The 27,487-nt window shown below is 37.3% G+C and overlaps 4 protein-coding genes across 4 annotated transcripts; all 4 read left to right on the plus strand.

Moving 5' to 3' along the window:
• Positions 1–832: 832 nt before the first annotated feature.
• LOC118820349 (olfactory receptor 142-like) lies at positions 833–2,122 on the plus strand. Its single transcript, XM_036588653.1, has one exon. It carries the CDS (start codon positions 1,111–1,113, stop codon positions 2,059–2,061), a length of 951 nt encoding a protein of 316 aa, XP_036444546.1. The 5' UTR covers positions 833–1,110; the 3' UTR covers positions 2,062–2,122.
• An 8,318-nt stretch (positions 2,123–10,440) lies between these two features.
• LOC118820528 (olfactory receptor 52D1-like) lies at positions 10,441–11,388 on the plus strand. The gene has a single exon (XM_036588894.1). It carries the CDS (start codon positions 10,441–10,443, stop codon positions 11,386–11,388), a length of 948 nt encoding a protein of 315 aa, XP_036444787.1.
• Positions 11,389–16,524: 5,136 nt separating this feature from the next.
• On the plus strand, positions 16,525–17,481 carry LOC118820529 (olfactory receptor 142-like). The gene has a single exon (XM_036588895.1). It carries the CDS (start codon positions 16,525–16,527, stop codon positions 17,479–17,481), a length of 957 nt encoding a protein of 318 aa, XP_036444788.1.
• Positions 17,482–21,432: 3,951 nt separating this feature from the next.
• On the plus strand, positions 21,433–22,347 carry LOC118820506 (olfactory receptor 52D1-like). Its single transcript, XM_036588870.1, has one exon. It carries the CDS (start codon positions 21,433–21,435, stop codon positions 22,345–22,347), a length of 915 nt encoding a protein of 304 aa, XP_036444763.1.
• The last annotated feature ends 5,140 nt before the right edge of the window (positions 22,348–27,487 follow it).

Consider the following 27,487-nt stretch of genomic DNA (forward strand, 5'->3'; position numbering starts at 1 on the left):
TTTAACTTATAAAAGTCAAAAAAGATTACCTTAATAATTACAAGTCTAAGAATTAAACCTTTTTAAATTATACCCAATTAATATAAATATTAATGCAGACATACAAATAAAAACACAGCAGCAGCAAGCTATACATCATTGTTTGAGACAATGCAGCTGAAAAATACATACAGGATTTGGAGCAACATATGTATCCAGATGACATCTTTATCAGGGAAGGCCTTGCTTATTTCAGTAAGAAAACGCCAAACCAAATTTTGCACGTACTACTACAGCATGGCTCTATATTAAAAGAGTCTAGGTGCTAAACCGGCCTTGCTGTAGTCCAGACCTGTCACCCACTGATAACATCTGGTACATTATGAAAAGAAAAATACGACTAAGGAGACCCCAAACTGTGAAGGAGCTGAAATCCTATAGTGAACAAGAATGGAAAAAATATTATTTTCATAATTACACCAAACGTGCCAACTATTTTGAATCATGTTGCTGACATCAAATTCAAAACGGGCATATATTTAAAAAACCCACAAATTTTCTGTTTCAACATTTTTATATGTTGTCTTTGTACTACTATTAATTAAATATCGGGTTTAAATGATCCGCACATCATTGGATTTTGTTTTATTTACATTTAGTGCATAAGGGACTGAACCAAAACAATCATCTCTGTTTAGCCTCAATTAAAGGCCTAAATGTTAGTACAGACATTTTAGAAAGTAGTTTCAGACATCCCTCCTATTCTTACAGAAATCTACGCCTATGAGTGATGTAATCTTAGGAGTAAGCTGAAGAGACAGAGAGCATATAAAGGTCGAGGTGGTAAGTAGGATTAGAAAATTTACTGGTATGGTGACACTTTTACTACTTACTGCCTGCTCTGGACTTTTTTATGTATTTCACAATGTGGCTGATTAGTTAGCAAACATGAAATCAGTTAACTTGTATGCTTATATGGAGTCTCTTAAAATCCTCTTCTGTCTTCCTAAGTTCATCTAAACTTTTAAAAACACTGAATTTTTTATCTATTCTGATAATGGACAAGAAATAGTTTGTAGTTTTTGTTTAATTTTCATTTTATGCTTTTCTGAACCTTCACTTTCTCTTAACATGGAAGACAACACATCACTTACTCCAATATTTGTTTTGTCTGGAATGAAGCATTTGACACCAAAATATCTTTTTGTGTTTCTGTCTCTCTCTGTTTATCTCTTAATCATTCTTTTGAACCTGATGTTGATTGTAACAATCCTCTTAGAGAAGTCTCTGCATGAGCCTATGTATCTTTTTGTATGTAATCTCTGCTTTAATGGACTCTATGGAACAACAGGATTTTATCCTAAATTTATATATGATCTGTTATCGCCTTCACCTGTGATATCATATGTTGGGTGTTTTACGCAATCATTTGTGATTTACTCATCTTTTACATGTGAGTTCACAATTTTAGTTACAATGGCTTATGATAGATATGTAGCAATATGCAGGCCATTAGAATATCACAACATTTTAAGAACCCAGACAGTGGCAAAGGCTATTCTGTACTCATGGGCTTTTCCTTTTTTGTTATTACTCCCACACCTTGTACTCACTGTCCAACTACCATTATGTGGATCAAGTATTGACAGACTTTATTGTGATAACTGGTCTATTGTCAAGCAATCTTGTATCCCGACTACAACCATCAATGCATTAAGCTTTACGCTTCTGTTAATAGTTATGGCTCATGCTTTTATTGTCATGTTTTCATATCAAAGATTAATTGTTGCTTGTAGAAATTCTAGTGATAACAAAAGAAAGTTTATACACACCTGTGGGCCACATTTAGTGTCTCTGATGAACTTCTCTATTGCTTTGCTTTTTGATATAATTTTCAGTCGCTATGGGTCAGAAGACTTTCCAGAGCATCTGCGGAACGCTTTCCAAGTTGAGATTCTTGTCATTCCACCTATTGTTAACCCACTTATATATGGCCTTAAGCTCTCAGAGATCCGCAAAAGACTTTTTCAAAAGTCTCAAAAACAAAAAAAAACAAGATTAGCTTTTTGTAGATCAAAGTGACTGCTGGATATTACTGTGGATATTACTCTGTTTTTTTACCAACTGTTTTCTTATGTTTTAATAGCTGTCAAGTCCTTTTTCCATGTGTTGCTGTCAACTGAGCAATTCCTTGATATTATATTTGGCCACATTATAGAACCAATATAATTTTTTATTGAACCGTATTTAAAACTTAATGAAGATATATAAACATAAGACTAATTTAGTCACTGAGAGCAGGAGGCTCTCCAACCATGTAAATGCAGATATAACAGTTAATCATTGTAACATAATAATAACACAAGAAAAAAGTTCAAAATTACTTCTCATGCAGTCTATTGTGTAATTAAAAAAAGTTTGTTATGGTATATTTGGTCAGTCTACACACAGCTAGTTTGTAGTTTGATTTACTTCAAGAATTTTGTCATCATCATATCTAGTCCTAATTTCACTCATTGGTGCTGAAATATGAATATGTAACAGCGAACACTGACACAGAGTATGCACTCCATTAGAGTTAATTCCATGTCCAACTATTGAAAAATGCAACATTTCTCTGCTTTAGCACAACCCACACCCATGCAGTCTTGTTATGAACTGATGAGTGGAGGGAGGGGGTGCAGACTTTCTCTGTTCAGCCATTTTTTGCCTTATAAAGCAAAAATAAATTGTGTTAAAAACATAATACATTTCTACTATCATTTATGTACCCACTTTTAACTTTTTCAGGTTTTGCCTTGTCCATTTTTTGCTTTTTAAAACAGTCAAAATTTCATGAGGTATTAGAATTTAACCCTTAGGGCTATTCTATTCCTGCTCAAAGGACAAGGTCGAAAACCAACATTGGATGGCTGTGATCTTTGGGCCCTCAGGTGGCACTACATTAAAAACAGACATGATTCTGCAGTGGAAATCATTGCAGGGGCTCAGGAACACTTGTGAAAACCACTGTCTGTGAACACAGTTCATTAATGCATCCACAAATGCAAGTTAATGCTGAACAACTTATACAGGTTTTGGAACAACATATGCTGCCATCTAGACAACGTCTTTTTCAGGGAAGGCCTTGCTTATTTCAGCAAGACAATGTCAAACCACATTCTGCATGTATTACTACAGCATGACTCTACAGCAAAAGAGTCTAGGTGCTAAAGTGGCCTGCCTGCAGTCCAGACCTGTCACCTATTGAAAACATTTGGCACATTATGAAACAAAAAAAAACAACAATAGGGACCCCAAACTGTTGAGTAGCTGAAATCCTATATTAAGCAAGACTGGAAAAAACATTTCACTTTTAAAATTACAGCAATTGCTCTCCTCAGTTCCCAAATGTTTACAGAGTGTTCTTAAAAGTGGTAAACATGCCCCCATGCCAACTTTTTTGAATTATGTTGCTGGCATTAAATTCAAAATGGGCATATATTTAAAAAAAAACACTTTTTCTGTTTCAACATTTGATATGTTGCCTTTGTACTATTTTGAGTTAAATATAGGGTTTAAATATGTCATGCCTCACTCCAGCGCAGCTGAAACTACAGTCAACACGGCCGCCTCAGACTACAGTTCCCAGAACCCCTAGCTTCATCACAGGACTCAGGACTCTACCTGATCCACCTATCAACGCTCTGCTTCTCCGGACTTCTAATCACACACACCTGTTTCTCCCTGTATATAATCAGTCTGTTTGTAACCACACTTTGTGAAGTATCGTCACCTTGTCGTGCATACGGAGCATTTCTCACATCTGTTATCTCTTTTCTGTGTATGACCGATACTATGTTTATGAACTTGATTTCTGCCTTGCCCCTTTGCTCAGTTTTGGATTTCTGGTTTTTGACTATATGTTTCTGTTTTTTGACTGTGATTTTGGATTCTTACTTTGGCATTAAAGTTTATTACTTAAGCCTCTTCTGCGCACAAAGTGGTTGTTCAGAAGGTCTTGAGCGACCAAGGTCAGCTTCTGGGACATCACCAGCAGGTACTGGCAAGTGTTACTCAATCTGTTCGTGATCTCACACAACAACAAGCTGAACAGCAGGCCCAGCTCATTCAGCTCCTGACAGGAGTTATCGCCAGACAACTGCGAGATATCACCACACGACTGCAAAATCTCTTAGTCTGCTCATCTGCTCCTATTTCTGCCCTAGTTTCTGTCACAACCAATACAGTTTCAGTGAGTTATACCCTTGCATTTCCTGTGAGTAAACCGGGTGAGTTTGATGGATCTCCCGATAGATGTTGGGGTTTCCTTCTACAATGCTTTGTGTTCAGGGATGGAGGATAAGCTAAGTAGCATGCTACTTTTTGTAGTGAACTACAAATTTTTGTAGCTAATAGCTGTAGCTGCTACAGTTTTATGAAATGTAGCTAATATCTGTAGCACCTACAAATTTTTGTGTAGCTATAGCGATAATTTTCGCTACAATTTCGCTACAGACTTCAGGCAATCTGCGCAAAATGTGAACGTGATCATTAACTGGGCTGGTGGCGATTGCGCAACCCTGACTGAGCCACGGACAGTTCAAGCAAACGGTCCTGCGCTGGCCCCACATGCTGATCACCCCATACTAGTAGGCTTAGCTCAGGGGTCAGCAACCGAAATGTTAAGAAGAGCCATTTGTCCTTTCAACAAAAATGAAACCCCTTTGGGAGGCAAGACATTTTATATCTGTTTTACCATCATGGCTGTAAGTATGTCTCAGTATGTGCTAATGTACTAGTATAGACTAAAAAACATAATATAAACAAAAAACACAGACTTACTTCACTCTGCTTTAACCTTTAGATCAGCTGTAGCCGCTTTTCTCGCACCTCAGTCAGGAATATTTTCAGCGAAAGTTTCTTGTAAAATGTCTTTCAATGTTCGACCTTTTACGAGGCTGAAGTCATTCATTCTCCAGCTTCTCATTCAAATTGTCCCGTTCCACCTTAAATGGTGCCTGAGGCGCCAGACCATGCTGCTGCACCATTTAAGATGGAACGGGAGAATTTGAACGAGAAACTGGTGAATAAGAAGCTTCAGCTTCGCTACTTGTTGCAGATTAAACATATCAGGAAACCAGCTGAGTGATTATAAAGGCAAATATGTCCAATCATCTTCAAATTATCGATGTTCATCTTAAATCTCTCTCTTTGCCATTTCCTTATCTGCATTGCTGTGTGTCCAGCAGTCTCCACATCAGTCTTCAGCGTTAAAGGTTGGTGAATTAGCAGTTATACATTAACTCCAGCATTTAAGACCATTTACTGTGTAACTGTGTTAGAACTGTGTGTTATAACAATTTTACAACAAAGGAGAATTATGTTATTTTACCTAAAAATCAAATTCTGCTGTGGAGTCACAACAGCTCTGCAGCAGTGGAGAGATTATTCAGGCCTGATTCTCACCCCAAACAGTCAGGGTCACTGATGAGAATTTGAAGGCTAAAGTGTTTCTGAAGTTTAATAAAGTGTCATGTCTGTATATCTTGCTGAAATGTTTAAACGGGAGCAGTTTTATTTTCACAGTTGACAATGCTTTGCACAAAATTGTTTTGTTTTTATGTGGTTAATTTTTTCCGATTTTTGTTAGGAAAAACCTGGAATGATTGGCTTTGCCTTTACTTAGTCTAAATTTTTGTTGGATATCGTGCCTTTGGTTGTGTAAGTTTGATTGTTGGCTACACTCAAACTTACTTTTTGGTGATCTTTTTGTGTATTTGCAGCTTTACAATTAAATGTTTTTTTTCTGGCACATGATTAAATGCAGTGTCACACTATCAGTTGGGCTTGTTTGGTGTGTCAGGTGGAGATTCACAAACATTCTGATAATCGTGCTTTGAAAGTAGCTTAAAAGTAGTGCACTACTTTTCAAAACGTAGCTAAAAAGTAGTCACTATTTTTTCTGGAAAAGTAGCTAAATTGTAGATAACTACAATTTTTGGGAAAGTAGCTAGAAAGTAGATAACTACTAATTTTTCCATAGCTATCCCAACCCTGTCTGTGTTTCAAAAATTCCCCAGCTAGTATTGATCAGGCCAAAATAGCCTTTGTTATATCACGTCTTTTGGATAAAGCTTTAGAATGGGCCACTGCTGGGTGGTCTCGTATCTAAGACATGACATTTCTGAAAGACTTTAAGACTGTGTTCGATCATCCTCATGATGGTCCACTTCCAGCTCCCGTTCCAGTGGCAGTCCCAGTTCCAGTTCTAGCTCGGCTCCAGAACCCAAGCAGTGTGACTCTTCCAGACCATCCAGAGAAGAGAGGCTTCATCGTCTTTATGGAGGTCTGTGCATGTATTGTGGCACTGCTGGTCACGTTTTACGTGACTGTCGGGCTCACCGCACAGACCTCAGGCACCAGCCCTGGGATTCCGCTAATGTGGTGAGTGTTCCCACAAAGAGGTAGGTTTCAAAGTCTGTACTCCTTCCTGTTACTGTTTGCTACCCACAATCTTCTCTTGTCATTCCAGCATTAATTGACTCAGGAGCCGACGGGAACTTCATACATTCCAACGTGGTGGCTCAACTACACATTCCAGTACATGATCACCAGACACCACTCAAAGTCACCCCATTGGATGGAGGAAACATCAGAGTGTATCCTGTCTCCTTTGTCACAGAACCTATTCACCTAGAGGCCAGCTTTCTTCATAAAGAACAATCGCCCTTTCTAGTCACTGACTCTTCTGAGTTCTCTATCATTTTAGGTCACCCCTTGCCACAAAAACACAATCTGCAAATCTCTTGGTCTACTCAAGAAATCACAGTTTGGTCAGATTATTGCCTTTCTAATTGCCTCACTTCACCAGAACTTAAAGTTAGGTCCACCTCAACAGAGAGTCCAAAACCCATACACACTACTCAAATTCCCCCTGAATATCCTGATTTGGTTGAAGTTTTCCTTAAAAAGAATGCAGCTAAACTTCCTCCTCACCGTCCTTATGATTGTTCCATTGATACCATAGAAAGTGTCACTTTGCATAAATCATGTGTTTACCCTTTGACTCAAGAAGAAGAGAAAGCCATGGGGGATTACATTGACAAGGCTTTAGCACAAGGTTTATTTGCCCCTCAACATCGCCAGCTGCATCTGGATTTTTCTTCGTGAAAAGAAGGATGGCGGTCTTATACCTTGTATTATTTATCGTGCCCTAAAAAATACTACCAAGAAATTCACTTATCCTCTGCCTTTAATCCCTGTTGCTCTGGATCTTTGTGGTGCTCAATATTTCACCAAATTAGACCTTCACAGTGCATACAATTTGGTACTTATTGGAGAAGGGGATGAGTGGAAGACTGCATTCATTACCACTAGGGGTCACTGTGAGTACTATGTCATGCCGTTTGGTCTGTCTGATGCAGCTTCAGTCCTCCAATCATTCATTTATGACGTCCTCCGGGACATGATTGGAACATTTGTAATCGCATACATTGATAATATTCTAATATACTCACCTGACTACAACATTCATGTCCAACAAGTCTGCCAAGTCTTACACCGCCTGCTAAAAATTGATTTATTTGTTAAGGGAGAAAAGTGTAAATTTCACCTACAAAAGGTCTCATTCCTAGGTTATATAATTAGCTCTCAAGGAGTCTTGATGGACAACCAAAAGGCTGAAGCTGTAGTCAATTGGCCTACTCCCACATTCATAAAGGACCTGCAGAGGTTTCTAGGTTTTGCCAATTTCTATCAACAGTTCATTAGAAACTTCAGTGCGCTTGCCGCACCCCTCATAAGTCTTCTTATGGGAACATCCAAAAGGCTGGTTTGGAATCCAGCAGCAGAAACCGCTTTTCGTATCCTCAAAATTGCATTCACTTTAGCACTTCTCCTCAAACACCCTGATCCTTCCAAACCATTCATAGTAGAAATAGATTTTGAGACAGGAGTAGGTGCCATCCTATCACAGCGTAGTAGAGACCCAGAGAAGTTATACCCTGTAGCTTTTTATTCACAAAAACTAAGCCCCGCAGAGCAGAACTATGGCATAGAGGATCGTGAACTCCTGCCACTTAAGCTTGCTCTTTGAGTGGCGCCACCCTTTCCTAGTCCTTACAGACCATAAGAAATTTAGAACACCTCTGTTCCACCAAACGTTCGAATCCTAGACAAGCTAAGTGGTCCCTGTTTTTCTCGCACTTCCAATTCAGTATCTCATACCGCCCTGGTTCACGTAATTCAGATGCCTTGTCAAGAAATCACCAGTGCGACTTCAAAAAGAGATTCAATCTGAGCCCGAACCTATTCTTCCTATGTCTGTACAAATAGCCTCCATTTGCTGGGAGATTGATGATTGGTTGATGTTCCTGACAGCTGCCCACAGAATAAGCGTTACGTACCAGACCAATTTCATGACTGTTTGATTACCTGGGCTCATTCCTCTCTTAGCTCCGGTCATGCTGGTGAGTTCCATAATCAATGACTCTTATTAAATCATTACTAGTGGGAAACACTAAAACAAGACATGCGTAGATTTGTGTCATCTTGCTCTGTATGTGCTCAAAATAAAACACCTGAAACGATCCCTGCTGGCAAACATATGCCTCTCCCAGAACCTGAACATCCTTGATCCCCTACAGCTATCAATTTCATTACTGATCTTCCCCCTATTGAAGGGTTTACCACCATTCTCACAGTTGTAGATCATTTTTCCGGAGGCTGTTAAGTTTATTCGCTTTGAGTCACTGCCTAACGCTTTTGACACAGCTCTAGCCCTGTATGAGCACATTTTTCGTAATTCTGGCTTCCCAGAAGACACAGTATCTGAAGAGGTTCACAATTTACATCTAGAGTAAGGTTTCTACCCTGGTCAGGCTTCTGTGAACATTTAGGAATAAACATCAGTCCCACCTCTGGTTATCACCCACAATCTTACGGGCAATGTGAACGCATATATCAGGAATTGGGAAAGTTTCTTTGTGCCTTTAGTAGTAGTAACTCTACAGACTGCTCTAAGTTTCTAATCTGGGTTGAAATAGCGCAAAACTCCCTACTATGTTCTGCCACTCACATCCTAGGTTATCAGCCTCCTCTTGCTCCTTGGACTGCTACCTCTTTGGACACCCCAGCCATCAATGACTGGATGAAGCGCAGCGAGGAGGTCTGGGAACAGACTCACTGCAGCATCAAGGCAGCCCTTCAGCGTGCAAAGGAACAAGCAGTCAGGTAAAAGGAGGGAGACCCCCTCCTTTTAGCCAGGAGACCAGGTCTGGCTGTCCACTTGGGACCTCAGGTTTCGGGAGGGTTGCCGTAGGTTACAGCCTAAATACATCGGTCCGTTACAGATAATTAAAAAGATCAATGATGTCACTTACAGACTTAAGCTTCTAGCTCAATTCCGCATCTCATCCTCTTTTCATGTATACCCCCTTAAGCCTGTGGTCCCATGGTCTCTGGACGAAGTGTCACCTGATGGAGCTCCACCAGAACCACTGGAGGTGGAGGGCACAACGGTCTATGCTGTCCGCCAGGTAATCTTGATGCGTGAAGGGAATCACGAGTATTTCATTGACTGGGAGGGATACAGGCCAAAGGAAAGAAGTTGGATGCCAGCTAAAGATGTCTTGGACCCTGGGTTGGTGGTGGATTTTCATGCCAGGTATCCCAAGAAGCCAACTCCCCATCCTAGAGGACATCCTCGAAAGAACATCTCTACTTCCTGTCCTGACCACGCTTTACGAAGTATCGTCACCTTGTTGTGCATATCGAGCGTTTCTCACACATCTGTTATCTCTTTTCTGTGTATGACCTGTGTTACGTTTATGACCTTGATTTCTGCCTTGCCCCATTACTCAGTTTTGGATTTTCTGGTTTTTTGACTTTCTGTTTCTGATTTTTGACTGTGATTTTGGATTCTCCCTTTGGCATTAAAGTTCTTAAATCAAGCCTCTCCTGCAAGCGTCTGGTTCCGTCTGCCACTGTTACAAAACAATTTGCATGTCATTGCATTTTGTTTAATTTACATTAAACAATCATCTCTGTTTAGTCTCAGTTACAGGCCTAAATGTTAGTACATACATTTCAGAAAGAGGTTTCAGACATCCCTCCTATTCTTACAAAAATCTGTGCCTATGAGTGATGTAATCTTAGGAGTAAGCTGAAGGGACAGAGAGCATATAAAAGCCAAGGTGGTAAGTAGGATTAGAACATTTACAGGCATGGTAACACTTTTACTACTTACTGCCTCCTCTGGACTTTTTTATGCATTTCACAATGTGGCTGATATTTAGCAAACATAAAATCAGTAAACCTGTATGCTTATATGGAGTCTGTTAAAATCCTCTTCTCTCTTCTAAAGGTCATCTAAACTTTTGACAACACTTTACATTTTTTAACTATTCTGATAATGGACAGAAGAAATAGTTTTGTTTAATTTTCATTTTATGCTTTTGTGAACCTTCACTTTTTCTTAAAATGGAAGACAACACATCACTTACTCCAGTATTTGTTTTGTCTGGAATGAAGCATTTGACACCAAAATATCTTTTTGTTTTCCTGTCTCTCTCTGTTTATCTCTTAATCATTCTTTTGAACCTGATGTTGATTGTAACAATCCTCTTAGAGAAGTCTCTGCATGAACCTATGTATCTCTTTGTATGTAATCTCTGCTTTAATGGACTCTATGGAACAACAGGATTTTATCCTAAATTTATATATGATCTGTTATCACCTTCACCTGTGATATCATATGTTGGGTGTTTTATGCAAGCATTTGTGATTTACTCATCTTTTACATGCGAGTTCACAACTTTAGTTACAATGGCTTATGATAGATATGTAGCAATATGCAGGCCATTAGAATATCACAACATTTTAAGAACCCAGACAGTGGCAAAGGCTATTCTGTACTCATGGGCTTTTCCTTTTTTGTTATTGCTCCCAAACCTTATACTCACTGTCCAACTACCATTGTGTCGATCAAGTATTGACAGACTTTATTGTGATAACTGGTCTATTGTGAAGCAATCTTGTATCCCGACTACAACCATTAATGCTTTAGGTCTTACGCTTCTCTTAATAGTTATGGCACATGCCTTTATTGTCATGTTTTCATATCAAAGGTTAATTGTTGCTTGTAGAAATTCTAGCGATAACAAAAGAAAGTTTATACACACCTGTGGGCCACATTTAGTGTCTCTGATGAACTTCTCTATTGCTTTGCTTTTTGATATAATGTTTAGTCGCTATGGGTCAAAAGACTTTCCAGAGCATCTGCGGAACGCTTTCCAAGTTGAGATTCTTGTAATTCCACCTATTGTAAACCCTCTTATATATGGCCTTAAGCTCTCAGAGATCCGCAAAAGACTTTTTCAAAAGTCTCAAAAACAAAAAAAAAAACAAAATAAGATTAGCTTTTTGTAGATCACTACAAAACTGTTCACTGCTGGATATTACTGTTATATTGTGTATATTTACCAAATATTTGCTTCTATTTCAAAACTGTAAAGTCCTTTTTCCATGTGCTGCTGTCAACTGAGCAGTTCCTTGATATTATATTTGGCCACATTATAGAACCAATTTAATTTTTTATTAGAATTTTTAATTTTATTATATAAACATAAGATTAAATTAGTCACTGAGAGCTGGAGGCAACTCCAACCATGTAAATGCAGATCTAATAGTTAATCATAATAACATAATAAGAATACAAGTCAAAAATATTCTAAATTACTTCTCATGCAGTCTATTGTGTAATATTAAAAAAGTTTGCTATGTTATATTTGGTCAGTCTGCACACAGCTAGTTTGTTGTTTGATTTGCTTCAAGAATTATGTCATCACCATATCTAGTCTTAATTTCTCTCATTGGTGCTGAAAATAAATATGTAGCAGCAAAAACTAACACAGAGTATGCACTCCTTAGAGTTGATTTCATGACCCACAATTGAAAAATGTAACATTTCTCTGCTTTAGCACAACCCACACCCATACAGTCTTGTCATGAACTGATGAGTGGAGGGAGGGGGTACAGACTTTCCCTGCTGAGCTATGCCTTATAAAGCAAAAATACATTGCATGACAAACATAATACATACCTACTACCTCTATCAATTATGTACCCACTTTTTCAAGTCTTTTATGCATTGGCCATTTTTGGCTTTTTAAAACAGTCAAAATTTCATGAGGGACTAGAATTCACCATTAGGGCTGTTCTTGTTTTGCATTACTGAGAATGCATATATATTTCCATCATAAAATACCAACAAAAAATAAAGGTTTTAGTCAATTTCTTTGGTGCTTTCTGGAATGACAATGACAAAAGAGATAATTTTCAGAGTTTTAAAATAAAAAAAAAAATCCAGTGAAAGGATGTAATATAGTACAGCAGCATGCTAAGCAGTCTTGAAAATGTCTAGTGTTTCCCTGACCTGGTCCTAGAGTACCCTTGACCTGCAAATTTGGTTTGCCTGTGTCCAACATACCTCATCTGACTAATCAGCTACATTAGTTTAGAGGGACTTTGTCACATTTGGAATAATTTCACCTTTAAGTACAGCCGTGCAGTTGTTGCCATTTGTGGATGTCATGTAGTATGACCTCATGAAAACACTACAAAATTGTATCTGAAAATCTGCCGTTATACATTTCATAGTAAACATGGTGCAATCTCTGTCTACATGTCTTGCATTGGCTTTTTCTGTGCTTTTATACTTAATTTATGATTAATATAAGTTCAATTATTTATTGTAGTTTACATTGCCATTTCCAGATCTGTTTTGGGACTGGTAGGCCATATGAGCATATTAAATGTGTGGGTCATTTTTGGCTCACATCCAGTTTGCCACTATTAATACTAGACAGCACTGCTTGTATCTCTGCCAGAAGTGGCCCAAATTTGTTTTGAGATACGTAGAGCAAATAAGCATTTTTAATGAGAGCCATTTTTGGCTTGCAGTACCATATATTTGCTAGAAGTGGCCCTGCATCCACATGCTATTTGGGTCACTGGTGTACAATAGCTAAGTGCAGATTTATCTGGCTTAGTAAAAGTTCAGGGGGGTCTGAAGTGTAAATTCTTGCATGGGGTTTGTAGAATCTATTATTCACAGGGGGTATGGGTGTGATTTATAGTGCCAGCTGGCTGATGAAAGCAATATAAATAAGAAGCAGCCACTGTGTTTCCCTTTGCACAGATAGAAAGGACCATCTAACTCATTTAGTACACTATGGTGAGTACTGTATAAGTCTTCAGTGATGCATTTGTGATGGATTGCAGTGTAGAGTGGTACAAAGAATTTGGTGCCTTAAAAGTGCAGTCAAAAGCATTTCTATACAGCACTGTCATCACTGTAAACAAGAACAGGCAAAAAAATCATATCACTGTAATCAATAAAAGTGGCTTTAGAAAACAGCATAAACATATTTGTCTGCCTCTACAAATAAATTATGGCTACTATAAATTAAAAAATAAAACTGGACGTCAAACTGAACCTTGCGGGACACCATTGGTCATGGTAGAAATTCACATTTACATTGAAAGCTTTTAATAAATCAGTCGAGATGGCTGCACAGTGTGTCCTTTTGTCTATACATAACCCCATTTCCAAAAAAAGTTGTGATGCTGTGCAAAATATAAATAAGAACAGAATGCAATGATGTGCAAGTAATTTAACCCTTATATGTAATTAAAAATAGTACAAAGACAACATGCCAAATGTTAAAACCGAAAAATTTCTACACCAATTTCGAATTTGATGCCAGCAACATACTTAAAAAAATTTGGGACAGGAGCAACAAAAGACTGGTAAAGTTGTGTAATGCTTAGAAAAAACCTGGTGGAAAGTCTCACAACTAAATAGGTTTATTGGCACCAGGTCAGTAACATGAATGGGTATAAAAAGAGCATCTCAGAGAGGCTGAGCCTTTCAGAAGTAAAGATGAGGAGGGGTTCACCACCCTGTGAAAGACTGCATGGGATAACAGTGCAACAATTCAGGAGTAATGTTCCTCAGTGTAAAATAGCAAAGAACTTGGGTCTAGAGTACATAATATGATTAAAGGCTGAAAACCAATAATGGATGGATGTGATCTTTGGGCCCTCGGGCGGCACTGCATTAAAAACAGACATGATTCTGCAGTGGAAATCATTGCAGGGGCTCAGGAACACTTGTAAAAACCACTGTGAATACAGTTTGTCACTGCATCCAAAAACGCAAGTTAAAACTCTACTATGCAAAGAAGAAACCATATATAAACAGGATGCAGAAACGCTGAAAATTCTCTGGGCCTGAGCTCATTTAAAATGGACTGAGGCGGAGTGGCAAAGTGTCCTGTGATCCAAAAAATAAAAATTTGAAATTCTTTTTGGAAAACATGAACACTGTGTCCTCCAGACTAAAGAGAAGAGGAACCATCCAGCTTGTTAAAAAGTCAGCATCTGTGATGGTATGGGGGTGCATTAGTGCAGGTGACTTACACATCTGTGAAGGCACCATTAATGCTGAACAATATATACAGGTATTGGAGCAACATATGCTGCCATCTAGACCAGGGGTTCTCAACCTTTTCCACCCCAAGGCCCACTTGTTTATAACTATAAAGCATAGTGGCCCACAGAAAAACTAAAACTAAAATGTTTTTTAAATAATTTTCTTTTTTCTAAATTGCTCAGTTGCTGAAAATCTCTGAATTATGGCCTAACCAAAGGTCTTCCATTTCACTTCAATCACAGAAACCAAAATTTGCAGTTATGTTTGCAGATATGTCAAAAAGGGGGAAAAAGAAAAAAAGGTAGATGTAGATGTGGACTATGATTTGGATCTGCAATCCATCACGTTTTCACTGAAAATACTCTCGTGGCTTTCCCACAGGACTAACTGTTTGGTCTGGAGATGTCTCTTTAGTTTTGAGGGTTTTTATGGCCTCATTTTAAATAAACCACACACCACTCAAGGGTCTTTCGGATTAGCGTCACCACATCAACAATAATAATATACGTTACTTGATATCTGCTTCTTTGTCATTAGTTTAACATTTTGAGTTTAACGACTCAGGTCGCTGATGCTCGGCCAGAAATAAAGCACAACTCTTCGCTACTATTTTAAGGCTTGTCTGTGTTTTTTATCAGCTGCAGCTCGATATGAGAGCAATGACAGCCTGTGACTGCAATGTTTTTATTTTTACATCTCTACCAGCCCACTACGAACTACTGCCTCCCCTTGAGTACAGGCCCACAGACCAGTAGAGGGTGCTTCACGGCCTACTGGTGGTCCGCCGCCCCTAAATTAGCTAAAATCCTATATTAAGCAAGAATGAAAAAACATTTCACTTTCAAAATTACAGCAATTGGTCTCCTCAGTTCCCAAACATTTACAGAGTGTTTGTCACACATTCCTCTGGCTCTGACTTACACATGGAATCCTGTGGGAGATCATGTAACTGTTGAACTTCCTCAATCCTCCAATCACCGTTTACAATCACCATAAATCTGGTGTTTTGCACCTGTTATATATGTCATATGACCAGTATAGTTTAGCTAAAAGCCCAGGCTTTAGATTAGGTTAGTTGCGAGGTATTGCTTCTCATAGTAAAGCTACTGAGCGTTTCCTGTTTGCCATTGTTTGCCATTTTTGAGTATTTGACTCTGTTTCTGGATTTTCTGGCTTTGCCTTTTTGTCTTTGCCCTTTTGGATCTGGTTGCCTTTGTTTGTCCTTTTTTGTCTTTTTGCTCTTTTGGATTTGACATATGACTGTTCACCGACTACGATTCTTGTCAAACCATTTACAAGTAAAGCCTCATTTGTTGTTGTTTTTTCTTAATTTATACCGCGAGCATCTGGGTGGTTCTGTGACGTTACAGTGTTAAAAGTAAATGTGATGCATCACAGTGGCAAACATGCCCCTGTCCCAACATTTTTGAATCATGTTGCTGACATCAAATTCAAAATGGGCATACATTTTTCCAAAAACAACACAATTTTTCTGTTTCAACATTTGATATGTTGTCTTTGTACTATTTTCAATTAAATATAGGGTTTAAATAATTTGCATGTCATTGCATTTTTTTTATTTACATTTAGGTCATAAGGGACTGAACCAAAACAATCATCTCTGTTTAGCCTCAATTACAGGCCTAAATGTTAGTACATACATTTCAGAAAGTAGTTTGAGACATCCGTCCTATTCTTACAGAAATCTACGCCTCTGAATGATATAACCTTGGGAGTAAGCTGAAGAGACAGAGAGCATATAAAAGCCAAGGTGGTAAATAGGATTAGAAAATTTACAGGCATGGTGACACTTTTACTACTTACTGCCCAGTCTGGAATTTTGTTATGCTTTTCACAATGTGGCTGATATTTAGCAAACATGAAATCAGTTAACTTGTATGTTTTTATGGAGTCTCTCAAAATTTTCCTCTCAGTTCTAAAGTTCATGTACAATTTTGAAAACACTTTAAATTTTTTTATCTATTCTGATAATGGACCGAAGAAATAATTTGTAGTTTTTTGTTTTAGTTTTCATTTTATGCTTTTCTGAACCTTCACTTTTTCTTAACATGGAAGACAACACATCGCTTACTCCAGTTTTTGTTTTGTCTGGAATGAAGCATTTGACACCAAAATATCTTTTTATTTTCCTGTCTCTCTCTGTTTATCTCTTAATCATTCTTTTGAACCTGATGTTGATTGTAACAATCCTCTTAGAGAAGTCTCTGCATGAGCCTATGTATCTCTTTGTATGTAATCTCTGCTTTAATGGACTCTATGGAACAACAGGATTTTATCCTAAATTTATATATGATCTGTTATCACCTTCACCTGTGATATCATATGTTGGGTGTTTTACACAATCATTTGTGATTTACTCATCTTTTACATGTGAGTTCACAATTTTAGTTACAATGGCTTATGATAGATATGTAGCAATATGCAGGCCATTAGAATATCACAACATTTTAAGAACCCAGACAGTGGCAAAGGCTATTCTGTACTCATGGGCTTTTCCTTTTTTGTTATTGCTCCCAAACCTTATACTCACTGTCCAACTGCCATTATGTGGATCAAGTATAGACAGACTTTATTGTGATAACTGGTCTATTGTCAAACAATCTTGTATCCCGACTACAACCATCAATGCATTAAGCTTTACACTTCTCTTAATATTTATGGCACATGCCTTTATTGTCATGTTTTCATATCAAAGGTTAATTGTTGCTTGTAGAAATTCTAGCGATAACAAAAGAAAGTTTATGCACACCTGTGGACCACATTTAGTGTCTTTAATGAACTTCTCTATTGCTTTGCTTTTTGATATAATTTTCAGTCGCTATGGATCAGAAGACTTTCCAGAGCATCTGCGGAACGCTTTCCAAGTTCAGATTCTTGTAATTCCACCTATTGTAAACCCTCTTATATATGGCCTTAAGCTCTCAGAGATCCGCAAAAAACTTTTTCAAAAGTGTCAAAAACAAAAAAAACACAAAACAAGATTAGCTTTTTGTAGATCAAAGTGACTGCTGGATAATAGTGTGGATATTATTCTGTATATTTACCAACTGTTTTCTTCTGTTTTAATAGCTGTCAAGTCCTTTTTTCAGTTTTCCATGTGCTGCTGTCAACTGAGCAGTTCCTTGATATTATATGTTTAATGGCCACATAACAGGACCAATTTAAAACCTGTATTGTATCATTTTAAAAACTTCATGAAGGTATATAAACATACAACATAATTAGTCAATAAGAGCAGGAGGCAGCTCCAATCATGTAAATGTAGATCTACTAGTCAATCATAATAACATAATAATAATACAAGTCAAAAATATTCTAAATTACTATTCATTCCAGTCTATTGTGTAATATTTAAAAAAGTTTGCTATGTTATATTTGGTCAGTCTGCACACAGCTAGTTTGTTGTTTGATTTGCTTCAAGAATTATGTCATCACCATATCTAGTCTTAATTTCTCTCATTGGTGCTGAAAATAAATATGTAGCAGCAAAAACTAACACAGAGTATGCACTCCTTAGAGTTGATTCCATGACCTGAAATTGAAAAATGTAACATTTCTCTGCTTTTGCACAACCCACACCCATACAGTCTTGTCATGAACTGATGAGTGGAGGGAGGGGGTACAGACTTTCCCTGCTGAGCTTTTGCCTTATAAAGCAAAAATACATTGCATGACAAACATAATACATACCTACTACCTCTATCAATTATGTACCCACTTTTTCAAGTCTTTTATGCATTGGCAAATTTTGGCTTTTTAAAACAGTAAAAATTTCATGAGGGACTAGAATTCACCATTAGGGCTGTTCTTGTTTTGCATTGCTGAGAAAAAAATTGCATATATATTTCCATCATAAAATACCAACAAAAAAAAGGCTTTAGTCAATTTCTGTGGTGCATTCTGGTGTGAAAAAGAGATCATTTTTAGAGTTTTAAAATAAAAACAATCCAGTGAAAGGATGTAATATAGTACAGCAGCATGCTAAGCAGTCTTGAAAATCTAGTGTTTCCCTGTCCTGGTCTTAGATTACCCTTGACCTGCACATTTGGTTTGCCTGCGTCCAACATACCTCATCTGACTAATCAGCTACACTGATTTTGAGGGACTTTGTCACATTTGAAATAATTACACCTTTAAGTACAGCTCTGTAGTTGTTGCCATTTATGGATGTCATGCAGTATGACCTCATGAAAACACTGGAAAATTGTATCTGAAAATCTCTTGTTATACATTTCATAGTAAACATGTTGCAATCTCTGTCTGTATGTCTTGCATTGGCTTTTTCTGTGCTTTTATGCTCAATTTATGATTAATAGAAGTTAAATTGTTTATTGTAGTTTACTTGGCATTAATTCCCTGCAACCTTTTCCCCTGAATATGTCCTAAAATTTAATGTCACCAGAGATATTACTGAGAATAAGGCATCAATTACAGTGGAGTCCTGTGAAACTATATAGTTACTATTATTTCAAAAGAGTGTCTAAATTCTGCAAAGTGCTATAGGTCTTGTATTATCTCTTTCTGTATTTTCTGGAATAGTTTCTGAATACATAGAATATATGTATACAGATTGTAATTATACTTTAAATTGGAACAGGACTTTCACTCAAGTAGACGTCCTTCAGAGTCTGCCAGAAGAATGGTGTTAGCTGAAATGCTGCCTGTAATTACTTCATTCTGTCTTTGTGAATGTTTAGTAATCATGATTAATCACCCTCGGTCAGTCTGAAATATTTTATTACATTATTCTAATATTATATTACATTATTCTTATAATAATTATTATTCTTATAATTGATGCAATGATTATGATTATTAAATTTTTTATTTTTTTTTTTAATGAGCATTTAAAAATGTGATCTATGAAATAGAAGATAATATTTTAGTGGAAGTGGTGTAAGAAGCCTTCTTGACACTGTTCTACAATTATTACACACATTATATTACATATAAAACTGACTCATCACTACCAACTACTGGCAAAATATTCTCTGTAAAAACAGTATTTAAGGTGGACCGGAAAATATGCATAAAAACCTGCAAATAAGAAGCCAATTTTAGCCCTGTCGACAGCTCTGTTTAAGCAACTACCATGTTTCCCTCGAGCTCAATAGAAAATCTAGTCTAATTTCTAACTCTAAACACACACACATACACACACACACACACATTTTCCTAAACGCTTACCCTTCTGGGTCATGGGGGGTGCTGGAGCCTATCCCAGTGGTCATTGGGCGGAAGGTAAGATGCACCCTGAACAGGTCGCCAGTCCATCGCAGGGCAGACAGACAGACACACATCCACATCCACACACTCACACCTAGGGGCAATTTAGTGTGTCCAATTAGCCTGACTGCATGTCTTTGGACTTTGGGAGGAAACCGGAGTACCCAGAGGAAACCCATGCAGACATGGGGAGAACATGCAAACTCTACACAGAAAGGACCCTGGTCACCCGGCTGGGAATCAAACCCAGGCCCTTCTTACTGTGAGGTGAAAGCGCCACTGTACCGCCCTAACATTAAGGTCACATGGCCATGAATTGGACATGCATCGCTGTAGGACCACATATGAAAGTGGCTCAGGTCAAAAAGATCAGAATTGTGTGTCCACACAGCCCTAAAAACATCAGATCTGGGTCACATTAGGGCAAAAAATCTGATTTGTGCCACTTCAACCCGGTAAAGAGAACATAGCCTTGGTTTCAGACTGGCTGAGAGTGATTAATCATGATTACTAAACAACAAAGACAGAATGAAGTAAATATAAGCAGAGCCTCAGCTAATTCCTCGCTTGCAAATTTTGAATTCGATTTGACACCATACTTATAAGCTTGACTTGCTTCCTCGTTATCATGTTTCTTGTTCATTTCATGTTTCCCTGCTCAAAGCTGTTGTCCCAGGTCCATTGGATGAGGCTTCGCCCACTGACGTGCCCCAGGTCCACACTGTACATCAGTTGCTGGACTTCAGAACACAGGGAAGTCAGCAACAGTACCTGGTGAACAGGTGAGGATATGGCCCTGAGGAGCAGTGCTGGGTGCCTGCAGGGGATATCCTTAACCCTGGATTGATCACAGGCTTTCACAGCCAGCGCCCAGAGCACGCCCAAGGAGGGCTTCTCCCAGTTCGCTCCCTGGCCATCGTCATTGAAGTACATCATCGATTCAGCAATGCTCCCTGCCAGGCCACTGGTCACGTGGGAGGTGGTCATTGCGGTGGCCTCGGTCCATGGCCGTCCCAGACTATTTGGGGGTGGGATGGGTTGGGGGTTGGGTGGGGTACTGTCATGTGACTGTTGAACTTCCTCAATCCTCCAATCACCATTCACAATCACCAGAATACTGATGTTTTGCACTTTTTCCATTTGCCATATGACCAGTCTAGTCAAATTCAAAATGGGCACAAATTTTTCCAAAAAAAACACACTTTCTCTGTTTCAACATTTGATATGTTGTCTTTGTACTACTTTCAATTAAAAATAGGGTTTAAATAATACACTGCATTTTATTTCCATTTTGTGCATAAGGGACTTGAAGTTTGATACAGATATTTTAGAAAGGTGTTTGAGACCTCCCTCCTATTCTTACATAAATGTACGCCTATGAGTGATGTAACCTTGGGAGCTGAAGAGACAGAGAGCATACAAAAGCCAAGGTGGTAAGTAGGATCAGAACATGTACTGGCATAGTGACACCTTTACTACTTACTGCCCAGTCTGGAATTGTTTTGTTATGCATTTCACAATGTGGCTGATATTTAGCAAACATGAAATCAGTTAACTTGTATGTTTTTATGGAATTTCCCAAAATTCTCCTCTCATGTCTAAAGTTCATGTACAATTTTGAAAACACTTTAAAATGTTTTATCTATTCTGATAATGGACAGAAGAAATAGTTTGTAATTTTTTGTTTAATTTTCATTTTATGCTTTTGTGAACCTTAACTTTTTCTTTACATGGAAGACAACACATCACTTACTCCAGTATTTGTTTTGTCTGGAATGAAGCATTTGACACCAAGATATCTTTTTATTTTCCTGTCTCTCTCTGTTTACCTCTTAATCATTCTTTTGAACCTGATGTTGATTGTAACAATCCTCTTAGAGAAGTCTCTGCATGAGCCTATGTATCTCTTTGTGTGTAATCTCTGCTTTAATGGACTCTATGGAACAACAGGATTTTATCCTAAATTTATATTTGATCTGTTATCACCTTCACCTGTGATATCATATGTTGGGTGTTTTATGCAAGCATTTGTGATTTACACATCTTTTACATGCGAGTTCACAATTTTAGTTACAATGGTTTATGATAGATATGTAGCAATATGCAGGCCATTAGAATATCACAACATTTTAAGAACCCAGACAGTGGCAAAGGCTATTCTGTACTCATGGGTTTTTCCTTTTTTGTTATTACTCCCAAACCTTATACTCACTGTCCAACTGCCATTATGTGGATCAAGTATAGACAGACTTTATTGTGATAACTGGTCTATTGTCAAGCAATCTTGTATCCCGACTACAACCATCAATGCTTTAAGCTTTACGCTTCTGTTAATAGTTATGGCTCATGCTTTTATTGTCATGTTTTCATATCAAAGATTAATTGTTGCTTGTAGAAATTCTAGTGATAACAAAAGAAAGTTCATGCACACCTGTGGGCCACATTTAGTGTCTCTGATGAACTTTACTATAGCTGTACTTTTTGATATAATTTTCAGTCGCTATGGATCAGAAGACTTTCCAGAGCATCTGCGGAATGCTTTCCAAGTTCAGATTCTTGTTATTCCACCTATTGTTAACCCACTTATATATGGCCTTAAGCTCTCAGAGATCCGCAAAAGACTTTTTCAAAAGTCTCAAAAATAAAAAAAAACAAAATAAGATTTTGTGTGTATACATATATATATATATATATATATATATATATATATATATATATATATATATATATATATATAATATATAGAAGCTTTTTGTAGATCAAAGTGACTGCTGGATATTAGTGTTTTATTGTGTACTTCTACCAAATATTTCATTCTGTTTCAAAACTGTCAAATCCTTTTCTCCATGTGCTGCTGTCAGTAGCAGTTCCTTGATATTATATGGTAAACGGCCACATGATAGGACCAATTTGAAACCTTTATTGGACCATATTAAAAGGTATATAAACATAACACTAAATTAGTCACTGAGAGCACGAGGCAACTCCAGCCATGTAAATGTAAATCTAATAATAATCAATAATAACACAAGTCAAAAACTGTTTTAAATTACTTATTAGGCAGTTTATTGCATAATATTTTAAGAGATTTGTTATATTTGTACATTGTGCACACAGCTAGTTTGTAGTTTGATTTACATTAAGAATTGTGTCATCATCATCGTCTTAATTATACTCATTGGTGCTGAAAATAAATATGTAACAGCTGACACTGACACAATGGAGTTTGCACTCCATTAGAGTTAATTCCATGTCCAACAAATTATAAAGCAAAAATAAATTGCATTAAAAGCATAATACATACCTACTACCTCCATCATTTATGTACCTGCTTTAACTTTTTCTTTTTTTTTCCTAAAGTTTTTTATGCCTTGGCCTTTTTTTGGCTTTATAAAACTAAAAATTTCAAGAGGTATTAGAATTTAACCATTAGGGCTATTATTGTTTTGCCTTTGTATTTGCATTTATATTTATGTCATAAAATACTTAAAATAAAAATTTTAGTCACTTTCTGTGGTGTACTCTCATGTGACAATGAAGAAAAGACAATTTTCAGAGATTTTAAAAAAGAAAACAATTGAATGACAGGTTTGACAGATTGTTATACAATACAGCAGCATGCCAAGCAGTCTTAGAAATGTCTAGTAGTGTTTCCGCAAATTTCCCCGTTGTGGGATTAATAAAGGATTATCTTATCTTATCTTCCCTGTCCTGGTCCTGGAGTACCCTTGGCCTGCACATTTAGTTGTTTGCCTGCACACAACACACCTCATCCAACTAACAGGCTACACTGATTTTGAGGGACTTTGTCACATCTGGCATAATTTCACCTTTAGGTACAGTTGAGTAGTTGTTGCCATTTATGGATGTCATGTAGTATGACCTCATGAAAACACTAGAAAATTGTATCTGAAAATCTGTTATTATACATTTCCTAGTAAATGTGTTGTTATCTCTGTCTATATGTCTTGCACTGGCTTTTTCTGTGGTTTTAAACTCAATTTATGATTAATATAAGTTAAATAATTTATTGTAGCTTAATTTGGCATTAAATTCCCTGCAACTCTTCTTTTTCCCTAAATATTTCCTAGAATTTAAAGACAGCAGAGCTATTACTGAAACTAAAGCATCATTTATCATTTTGAAAAAGTAAGGAAAAATTTTAAATACTATCTAAAATGTAATGTCACAACAATGAAGCATTGCTATTGCTAGATGAAAGACCGTTGTGCATCGTTTTTTTTCGAGCAGTGAACATCACTGGTGAGTCATTCTGCATTATTACAAGGCGTATTGTTCCTAAAGCCCAAAAAGCAAGGTGTTTCCCTGCTCGAATATGTTGCTTTGGATATGTATTTGCAGACCACAGTGATCATATACTGCTAGATAACTTTGGATTTGTAATGCAATGCTGTTTAACAAGGTTTTGTGAGATCTAATGTCGTTATCGCATCACTCATGTTCTCCACTTCCATTCCTGCATTACGTTAATTTGTGAATTTGTGATTTCATTGATGGAGTGCATTTGTGTTTGGATCAGGTTTGTGTGTAGTCCGCTGCTACCACTACAATTTATTGTGCCCCACCAGGCTTTCTGTGCCAGAGACGCCACTGCCTATAGCATGTGTGCTGCATACCTGAACATCTCAAGAAGTCAAAGTTACTCAGGGCAGCGTAGCGTCGCATACAGAGAAGAACAGAATGGGCAGTACAGTCTAGGGTCAAACCACAGCTGTTCTGAGGTCAGCAGAGAGCCAGTCACTGCTCACTGTATGGTTTCATCACTTGACGGGCACTGCTAACATAGCTACTAAATCAATTGCAGACAGCAACAATTGCTAAGTAGTGATTGGAGGGTTTAGAAAATACGAAGCTTGGCAGATTTTGATTGGCCATAATACAGTGACAGCGCTCACAGAAAACAAATTTCATCATACTAGAAACGTGGTATAATAAATATTCTGCCTTAATGCTGCTGTTTCTACTTTTAATCTCATGAATGGGCGAAAGTGAAAAAAGCCTTCTGGAACTACTGATGTCCAGACCTTGGAGTCCTCATAATTAGTTAGCCATGCCAATGCGTAATGAAATGCTGCACAGAGTGGCAATGTGAATTGCTAGGGCACAGCACTCAATATAGTGGACTGGGTTGTCAAGAGATATAAGACAAATGATATGTGAGAAGAGAAATGTGATGTCTCTTGTCAGTTCTTACAAAGCAGAACTGAACCGCTTCTAACAACTCCGTTACCACACTGGCCTTGGCAGAGGCTTGCAGTTGACATTTTTCAGTGGTAGACTGGTCACTATCTTGTGGTAGTGGACTATTATTCCAGATATATTGAGGTTGCAAACCTTCTGGTGCTGACAACGGCAAGTACTGTGGAAATATTTTCAGTCATTTTTGCTAGGTTTGGTGCCTCAAAACCTTAGTAACAGACACAGGCCCACAGTTCTCTTTGAATGAATTTACAGAGTTTGCTCAAGATTACGATTTCACTCATGTCACTGGTAACCTTGGAACCCAGAACAACGGTGAGGCTGAGAGACTCCAGACTCCAGAGCAGAGCTCCAAATGGGCAGAAAAACACGATCTACAGTTCCAGTTCCTCCTCAAGCACTAACACCAAGAAAGCCAAATCTACAGGTTTTCAGAAAGACAAACAAGAAGCAACTGAGAAAGAAAACAAATGAAAAGACACTGAGCTAAACAACTACACATCCTGGTTCCAGGATAAAAAGGCTGGTTCAGGACATCTCATGCCTGGGGAACAAGGTTCATTCTCTAAGCCGAGGTCCTACAGTGTGGAGACCGAACTAGGAACTTTGTGAGGAAATAGAGCACAGCTTATTGTCTGCCCAGTGTCAGATCAGCCACCTCACAAGGAGAAAACAAGGTAAGGGAGAATGAAAAATGGACTTGTAAAAATAGTGTAGTAGGACTTGCTGTCAAGAAAAGGGCAGAATAAACAGCAGATTTGAAGGGTTCTGGTAGTCTACCGTGGCCTTCATCTTAGATCAAAGAATGTTTTTTTATAGAGAAAAATGTGAAAATGGAAAACAAAGCAAAGAACAATGTTTATAGTTGTTGAAGATTAAGAACCAATACAGGAATAGAACAGTTGTATATTACTTTCTGTTTGGCATGTTCATAGATAATACAAAGGAAGGTTAATAGCTTAAAGAGGGAGATGTAGAGGAATAACGAGAAATATGACATCCATAATTAGCTTCTAACCATAACAGTGAAAATTTAATGCTAAACAGTAATCAAATAACTCGTACACCAAAAAGCCACGAAAAACTCCAAAGCTGTGGCATCAAATATTTTTTTTTGTTTGCCAGATATGGTGCTCAAGTATACATGTGAATTTAAAAAAAACAAGGCCGTGGTGAGTGAGTCATTTGGTCACTTTTGCCATGTGTAGTTGTTTTTTGACCTACACAAGTTCAAATGTGTTTATAGTAGTCACTGTGTTTAAGGCTCTTTTTAAGTTTTTTGAGTTTTTAAGGCATTCTAGAGAAACTTACTGAGTCAAAACATTTCACAAGGATGGTGATAGGAACCAAGTCTGAAGTATTTAATGGCTTTACAAGTTCCCTTGCAGAAACTTATATGAAATGGTTACGAATACACAGCCTGAAATCTGTGACAATGTTTTATGATAGCTTTGTGATTAGCCTTTTCGTCCGAAACATTTTTTTTATTTCATTCATAATAATGCGAAATACTACCCAAAAGAAAACTTATTTTTAAAAAGATTTAGCACTACTGTGTGATCATCATTACATATAAAAGCTACAATTATAACACATCCACAGCTAAAATATTTTTTCATACTTAAATCTACAGTTGTATGCAAGTTTGAATACCCCTGTTCAAACAGAAAGTGAAAATAAGTTAACACATTCTCTACAGATAACAAACTTTAATATGGTATTTATCTGCAAATTTAATGCTTTTATTTCTTTTTATTTACTGAGTTTAAAATATTGGAAAAAAAACATACAATATAAAATGTGCCATAACTTTAGTACAGGACATATTTTATGTTTCATTTTTTTCACTATGTTAAAATCAGCAAACAGACAGTAATTGTGCATTAAAATGTGCAGAAGTATGTTCTCTGTAGTGGATGTGATTTTCATTTAGAAAATCAGCAAAACATGCAAACTCCCAAACTTTTGCATACAACTGTCATACCTTCCAACACAATGTTCTGCGGGCCTTGGCATAAGTTAATGGCACTTAAATGATTTGATATTTAGTGTCATGTAGGCTAGTAACCTTGAAAAAAACTAATTTTTGAATGGTAGGGTCTTATATATATATATATATATATATATATATATATATATATATATATATACATATAATATAATATAATATTATGTGAAAGTGACTGATTTAAAATGTGACAAAACCACAGCTAATTTGACCAAGCATTAGTGTATGCTTCTGATGTTTGTAATTGTCAAGTGACCGCTTTACGAAATTAGAGTACCACATGACAGGCTTTGCATACTATATAAAAACTGCACAGACACCTTAGGTGCTGCACAGAGACATTTCAGGCAACTGAGAGAAAAGGCGTCTAGTCTCGTATGTACAGATGCTTGTTATTCAGCAATACTTTAGAATTTTCATTCAATTATTGCTAATAATGATAAGCCAGTGTTTAATATGTATTTGTAGCTCACTTCTAGGAGGGATTTTCAAAAGCTGTGGAAAAACATCTATGTAGATGCTTAATAAATGTATTATTATTGTTTTTATAAGGAGGA

The sequence above is a fragment of the Colossoma macropomum genome, unplaced genomic scaffold, assembly GCF_904425465.1.
Source record: "Colossoma macropomum unplaced genomic scaffold, Colossoma_macropomum, whole genome shotgun sequence".
NCBI lineage: Eukaryota > Metazoa > Chordata > Actinopteri > Characiformes > Serrasalmidae > Colossoma > Colossoma macropomum.